We start from the raw sequence: 8,235 nt of genomic DNA, 5'->3' as shown, positions 1-8,235 counted from the left end.
GTAACCACCTAGAGGGGTGGGATAGGGAGGGTGGGAGGGAGGGAGATGCAAGAGGGAAGAGATATGGGGATATATGTATATGTATAGATGATTCACTTTGTTATAAAGCAGAAACTAACACACCACTGTAAAGCAATTATACTCCAATAAAGATGTTAAAAAAAAAAAAATCGCTGGCCAAAATAATGCCCACTCCAACCTCGAAGCTGTAACACATACACATGTGGGCACATGCAGGCATGCATGAATAACCCACATACTGTTTTAAATGTTTCATTCTCACCAACAGTATACTAGGGTTCCCTTTTCTCTACATCCTTGCCAACATTTGTTATTTGTAGACTTTTTGATGATTCTTATGGACTCAGAGGTGCTCTTTCAATCAGTCTTGAATTTACAGATTGGGTCTTGGATCAAATGCTTTTCTGATGGGCTACTATGAACATAAATGTTTCCAGATGGCACACAATAATTGAGAGTGTTTACAGCAGATCACTGTGCTCCATCCATCTTACCTTTTATTCATTCAGGGATATCACTACAGTTATTTAGTTCAAAATCATGTTCCCTGCTATATTAATGACAGTATTAGTTACCCTGGTCAGACAAAATCTGGTCCCCAAATTTGTAGAAATTCTAAGCTACAATTCTCAGCCCCCAGCCTTCCACACATCTGTAAGTCTATGTATATGTATGAGCAAACATGTTTATGTCTTACATAATTTACGCCTTTACTATTAAAATACTGTTTGTTATAAAAATGCAGTCAGTAAATGCAGATATGATGTAGACACCCTGTGCATAATATTTACTAGTAAGCACTAAGTGCTTTCCAGACATCAATTCAGTTTATCCTCATAACTCTCCTCCAATGTATGTACTTTTATTTTCTCCATTTTGCAGATAAGAAAACCGAGTCACAGAGAAGTGAAGCAACTTAGCAAAGAACTCATCAATAAGTGGAAGGGCCAGGACTGGACTTTAGTCTAGCTCCAGCGTCTATATGCTCTCAATCACCAAGCTATTTTTACCTCTCTACACACTGGAACTCACAGTATTTAATATCTACTGTGGACACGTACGTAGATTTTAAAGTTTCCATCTGTACAAAACTGCTTAAAAAAGTAAAACAGAGCTGTTAAGTAAAAGCCCTATAGTCTTGAGTTCAAATTGGAAGTGTTTATAAACCCAGTGTATGTATTTAATCACGAAACAATAGCAAAAATTAAAAACCAACATCTTGGCTCTTTCTACTGAAATTGCCTAGAAAAATAAGCACCCCCAGCACCCAGAGTCTGTTTTCTAAATATTTCTTCCCCCAATAAAAATACGAGAAATCAAGAACTCCTAGGATCATGTCAAAAGGACTCAGGAGGGCTTCCCTGGTGGCGCAGTGGTTGAGAGTCTGCCTGCCGATGCAGGGGACGCGGGTTCGTGCCCTGGTCCGGGAAGATCCCACATGCCGCGGAGCGGCTGGGCCCGTGAGCCATGGCCACTGAGCCTGCGCATCCGGAGCCTCTGCTCCGCAATGGGAGAGGCCACAACAGTGAGAGGCCCGCGTACCGCAAAAAAAAAAAAAAGGACTCAGGAGACAATGTGAATAGGTGCCCACTGGCACCTAGCATTTCTCCTATTGGTAGTACAAAACACCACCTAGGAAGTAGTTTTGAAAGAAAGAAACAATCTGATTCTGATCAAGCCTTTAGATCTAACCAATTTAAATGACACAGGGAAGAAGAACCTGTCAGACAATACCACAGAAAAGGTAGCAGCAAACTTCAGACCATGGGAAACTCTACAGGATATACAACCATTTAACCCCATTTCTTTAATAAAAAATATTTCAAGAAAGAGATAAAAGGGGGTTGGGGGATCTGTAAAGGGCAGACCTATAGACAGAAAGAAACCCGGGGCACTGGGGGTGAAAATCCCACATTCAACTTTTCAGTCTGTGTATCAAGGATTCCTTTCTGTAGGCTGTCTAGTATAAGGCAATGAAAACGAGAGGTGCTTAAAATCCATATTCTATTAACAACTTGCCCATTTCTCCTTGGACATCTGTGCATCACTCACCGCTCCTCCATGAGTTCCCGGATGGAGGCTACCGTGGGGCCAGATCCCAGATGAGTATAATACGGACCTTCATCTTTCTCCACTATTTGTTCTGCAGAAATACAAAGTAAACATTATTTGGAGACATCAATTCATCAATATTAATTTAGGAAGGCAAACCATCAATAGGAAAATTAATGGCATAGTACAAAATTGGAAATTCAGTGGCTTATAAACATGTGGAAATATGTTCACCCCCATTAGAAATCAGGAAATACATATTAAAATCACAATGAAACACCATTACACACAGACCAAATTGGCAAAAATTTAAAAATCTGATAAAACTATGCATTATCAAGACTGAGGCTTAACCACTCTGGAATTTAGTTTATCATTATACATAATCTAGACCAGAGGTCGGCAAACCACTCCACTCCTAGGTACACACCCAAACAAGCTGAAAACAAGGACTCAAACAACACCTGTATGCAGTGTTCATTGCAGCATTATTACAAGACCCAAAAGGTGAAAACAACACAAGTGTCCATCAACAGATGAATAAAATGTGGTATATCCATACAGCAGAATATTATTCGACCATAAAAAGGATTTTTTCTGATATGTGCTATAACATGGATGAACCTGGAAAATGTTAGGCTAAGTAAAATAAGCCGGACACAAGAGGACAAATATTGTATGATTCCACTTACAGGATACATCTAGAATAGGTAAATTCATAGAGGTAAAATTAGATTACAGGTTACCAACAGCTGGGAGGAGTGGGCAATGGGGACTTATTACTTAATAGGTAGAGTTTCTGTTTAGTGTTGAAACAGTTTTAGAAATAGATAGTGGTGATGGTTGCACAATATTGTGAATGTAATTAATGCCACTAAACTATACACTAAATAATGGTTAAAATGGCAAATTTTATATTATGTATGCTTTACCACAATTAAAAAAAGAGGAAGGAATGAAGTACTGATACATGCTACAATGTGGACGAACCTTCAAAAACATTACAATAAGTGAAAAAGTCAGACACAAAATATCACATATATTGCATGATTCCATTCACATGAAATAATCCAGGATAGGTAAATCCGTAGAAACAGAAAGCAGAATGATGGTTGCCAGAGGCTGGGAGGAGGGAGGAATGGAGAGTTACTACTTAATGGGTATAGGATTTTATTTTAGAATGATGAAGGTGTTTTGGAACTAGATAGAGGTGATTATTTCACAATATTGTGAATGTACTAAATGTCAGTGAATTGTACACTTTAAAATGATTAATTTGGGTGGGGACCTTCAAGATGGCGGAGGAGTAAGACATGGAGATCACTTTCCTCCTGACAAATACATCAAAAATACATCTACATGTGGAACAGCTCCTACAGAACACCTACTGAATGCTGGCAGAAGACCTCAGACCTCCCAAAAGGCAGGAAACTCCCCACATACCTGGGTAGGACAAAAGAAAAAAGAAAAAACAGAGACAAAAGAATAGGGACAGGACCTGCACCAGCGGGAGGGAGCCATGAAGGAGGAAAGGTTTCTACACACTAGAAGCCCCTTCGCAGGTGGAGACTGTGGGTGGTGGAGGGGGGGAAGCTTCGGAGCCGCGGAGGAGAGCGCAGCCACAGGGGTGTGGAGAGCAAAGCGGAGAGATTCCCGCACAGAGGATCGGTGCCGTCAGGAAAAAGTCTGGACCTGCTGAAGAGGCAAGAGACCATTCTTTAAGGGTGCACGAGGAGAGAGCATTCCTCCCCAGTGCGCCCACAGAAAGGCAGAGCACCGCCTAAGCAAGCTCCGGAGACAGGCACGAGCCGCGGTTATCGGCTCGGACCCCAGAGACGGGCATGAAACACTAACGCTGCTGCTGCAGCCACCAAGAATCCTGTGTGCAACCACAGGTCATTATCCACACACCCCCAGGAGCCTGTGCAGCCCGCCACTGCCAGGGTCCCGAGATACAGGGACAACTTCCCTGGGAGAACACACGGCGCGCCTCAGGCAGTTGCAATGTCACACCGGTCTCTGCCGCTGGAGGCTCGCCCTGCATTCCAGTTATGACAACTGTACCCCTCCCTCCCCCCGACCTGAGTGAGCAAGAGTGCCCTGATCAGCCGCCACTTTAACCCCCTCCTTTCTGGCTGGGAACAGATGCCTGAGGGTGACCTACACACAGAGGTGGGGCAAAAACCAAAGCTGAACCCCAGGAGCTGTGAGAACAAAGAAGAGAAAGGGAAATCTCTCCGTGCAGCCCAAGGAGCAGCATATTAAATCCCCACAATCAACTTGATGAACCCTGCCTCTGTGGAATACCTGACTAGACAACGAATGTTCCCAAAATTGAGGCAGTGGACTTTGGGAGCAACAGTAGACTTGGGGTTTGCTGTTTGCAACTTATTTGTTTCTGATTTTTATATTTATTTTATTTTAGTTTGTAGTACTTGTTATCATTGGTGGATTTATTAGTTTGGTTGCTCTCTTCTTTTATTTTTATTATTTATTTTTTCATTTTATTATTTTGTTAATTTATTTGTCTTCCTTATTTCTTCTTCCTTTTCTTCTGAGCCGTGTGGCTGACAGGGTCTTGATGCTCCAGCTGGGTGCCAGGACTGAGCCGCCGAGGTGGGAGAGCCAAGTCCAGGACATTGGACCACCAGAGACCTCCCGGCCCCATGTAATATCAATTGGTGAGAGCTCTCACTGAGATCTCCGACTCAACACTAAGACCCAGCTCCACCCAACGGCCAGCAAGCTCCAGTGCTGGACGTCCCATACCAAACAACTAGCAAGAGAGGAACACAACCCCACCCATTAGCAGAAAGGCTGCCTAAAATCATACTAAGGTCACAGACACACCAAAACGCACCACCGGACACAGCCCTGCCCACCAGAAAGACAAGATCCAGCCCCACCCACCAGAACACAGGCACCAGTCCCCACTACCAGGAAGCCTACACAAGCCACTGACCCAACCTTACTCACTGGGGGCAGACACCAAAAACAACGGGAACTACAAACCTGCAGCCTGCTAAAAGGAGACCCCAAATGCAGTAAGTTAAAAAAAATGAGAAGACAGAGAAATATGCAGATCAAGGAGCAAGGTAAAAACTCACCAGACCAAACAAATGAGGAGGAAATAGGCAGTCTACCTGAAAAAGAATTCAGAGTAATGATAGTAAAGATGATCCAAAATCTTGGAAATAGAATGGAGAAAATACAAGAAACGTTTAACAAGGACCTAGAAGAACTAAAGAGCAAACAAACAATGATGAACAACACAATAAATGAAATTAAAAATTCTCTAGAAGAAATCAATAGCAGAATAACTGAGGCAGAAAAACAGGTAAGTGACCTGGAAGATAAAATAGTGGAAATAACCACCGCAGAGCAGAATAAAGTAAAAAGAATTGAGGACCGTCTCTGAGACCTCTAGGACAACATTAAATGCACCAACATTCTAATTATAGGGGTCCCAGAAGGAGAAGAGAAAAAGAAAGGGACTGAGAAAATATTTGAAGAGATTATAGTTGAAAACTTCCCTAAAATGGGAAAGGAAATAGTCAACCAAGTCCAAGAAGCACAGAGAGTCCCATACAGGATAAATCCAAGTAGAAACATGCCAAGACACACATTAATCAAACTAACAAAAATTAAATACAAAGAAAAATATTAAAACCAGCAAAAATATTAAAAGCAACAAATAACATACAAGGGAATACCCATAAGGTTAACAGCTGATCTTTCAGCAGAAACTCTGCAAGCCAGAAGGGAGTGGCACGACATATTTAAGTAATGAAAGGGAAAAACCTACAACCAAGATTACTCTAGCCAGTAAGGATCTCATTCAGATTTGACAGAGAAATTAAAACCCTTACATACAAGCAAAAGTTAAGAGAATTCAGCACCAGCAAACCAGCTTTACAACAAACGCTAAAGGAACTTCTCTAGGCAGGAAACACAAGAGATGGAAAAGACCTATAAAAACAAACCAAACCAATTAAGAAAATGGTAACAGGAACATATATATCACTAATTACCTTAAATGTAAATGGATTAAATGCTCCAACAGGGTTTCCCTGGTGGCGCAGTGGTTGAGAGTCCGCCTGCCGATGCAGGGGACACAGGTTCGTGCCCCGGTCTGGGAAGATCCCACATGCCGCGGAGCGGCTGGGCCCGTGAGCCATGGCCGCTGAGCCTGCACATCTGGAGCCTGTGCTCCACAACGGGAGAGGCCACAGCAGTGAGAGGCCCACGTACCGCAAAAAAAAAAAAAAAAAGCTCCAAAAAAAGACACAGACTGGCTAAATGGATACAAAAACAAGACCCATATATGTGCTGTCCACAAGAGACCCACTTCAGACCTAGGGACACATACAGACTGAAAGTGAGGGGATGGAAAAAGATACTCCATGAAAATGAAAATCAAAAGAAAGTTGGAGTAGCAATTCTCATATCAGACAAAACAGACTTTAAAATAAAGACTATTACAAGAGACAAAGAAGAACACTACATAATGATCAAGGGACCAATCCAAGAAGAAGATTTAACAATTTTAAGTATTTATGCACCCAACATAGGAGCACCTCAATACACAAGGCAAATTCTAACAGCCATAAAAGGGGAAATCGACAGTAACACAATCATAGTAGGGGACTTTAACACCCCACTTTCACCAATGGACAGATCATCCAAAATGAAAATGAATAAGGAAACACAAGCTTTAAATGACACATTAGACGAGATGGACTTATTTGATATTTATAGGACATTCCATCCAAAAACAACAGAATACACTTTCTTCTCAAGTGCTCATGGAACATTCTCCAGGATAGATCATATCTTGGGTCACAATCAAGCATCAGTAAATTTAAGAAAACTGAAATTGTATCAAGTACCTTTTCCGACCACAACACTGTGACACTAGATATCAATTACAGGAAAAAACTGTAAAAAATAAAAACACATGAAGGCTAAACAATACACTACTAAATAACCAAGAGATCACTGAAGAAATCAAAGAGGAAATCAAAAAATACCTAGAAAAAAATGACAATAACAACACGACAACCCAGAAAGAGAAAAACAAGTACCATATGCTAACACATATATATGGAATCTAAAAAAAAAAGGTTCTGAAGAACCCAGGGGCAGGACAGGAATAAAGATGCAGACCTAAAGAGAAAGGACTTGAGGACACAGGGAGGGGGAAGGGTAAGCTGGGATGAAGTGAGAGAATGGCATGAATATATATACACTACCAAATGTAAAATAGCTAGCTAGTGGGAAGCAGCCGCATAGCACAGGGAGATCAGCTCGGTGCTTTGTGACCACCTAGAGGGGTGGGATAGGGAGGAAGGGAGGGAGACGCAAGAGGGAGGATATATGGGGATATATGTATATATATAGCTGATTCACTTTGTTACAAAGCAGAAACTAACACACCATTGTAAAGCAATTATACTCCAATAAAGATGTTAAAAAAACACACACAAAACACCATGACCCAAAACCTATAGGATGCAGCAAAAGCAGTTCTAAGACGGAACTTCACAGCAACACAATGCTACCTCAAGAAACAAGAAAAATCTCAAATAAACAACCTAACCTTACCCCTAAAGCAATTAGAGAAAGAAGAACAAAAATACCCCAAAGTTAGCAGAAGGAAAGAAATCATAAAGATCAGATCAGAAATAAATGAAAAAGAAATGAAGCAAACAATAGCAAAGATGAGTAAAACTAAAAGCTGGTTCTTGGAGAAGATAAAACTGATAAACCATTAGCCAGACTCATCAAGAAAAAAAGGGAGAAGACTCAAATCAATAGAATTAGAAATGAAAAAGAAGTAACAACTAACACTGCAGAAATACAAAGGATCATGAGAGATTATTAGAAGCAACTATATATGCCAATAAAATGGACAATCTGGAAGAAATGGACAAGTTCTTAGAAAAGAACAACCTTCTGAGACTGAACCAGGAAGAAATAGAAAATATAAACAGACCAATCACAAGCACTGAACTTGAGACTGTGATTAAAACTCTTCCAACAAACAAAAGCCCAGGACCAGATGGCTTCACAGGTGAATTCTATCAAACATTTAGAGAACAGCTAACACCTATCTTTCTCAAACTCTTCCAAAATATAGCAGAGGGAGGAACACTCCCAAAC

General features: G+C 41.1%; 1 protein-coding gene across 5 annotated transcripts in view; it reads right to left on the bottom strand.

The window, feature by feature from the left end:
* Positions 1–8,235, bottom strand: part of TET3 (tet methylcytosine dioxygenase 3) — a 113,280-nt gene that overhangs the window by 29,682 nt on the left and 75,363 nt on the right. For all 5 annotated transcript variants that reach the window (XM_024133496.3, XM_028496536.2, XM_028496537.2 and 2 more), the window contains one exon: positions 2,074–2,164. In XM_024133496.3, coding sequence (XP_023989264.1) covers positions 2,074–2,164 — 91 coding nt within the window. The remainder of the gene's footprint in view (positions 1–2,073; positions 2,165–8,235) is intronic.

This window comes from Physeter macrocephalus, chromosome 12 (genome assembly GCF_002837175.3).
Source record: "Physeter macrocephalus isolate SW-GA chromosome 12, ASM283717v5, whole genome shotgun sequence".
Lineage (NCBI taxonomy): Eukaryota > Metazoa > Chordata > Mammalia > Artiodactyla > Physeteridae > Physeter > Physeter macrocephalus.
This window is presented reverse-complemented; position numbering and strand designations above follow the sequence as displayed.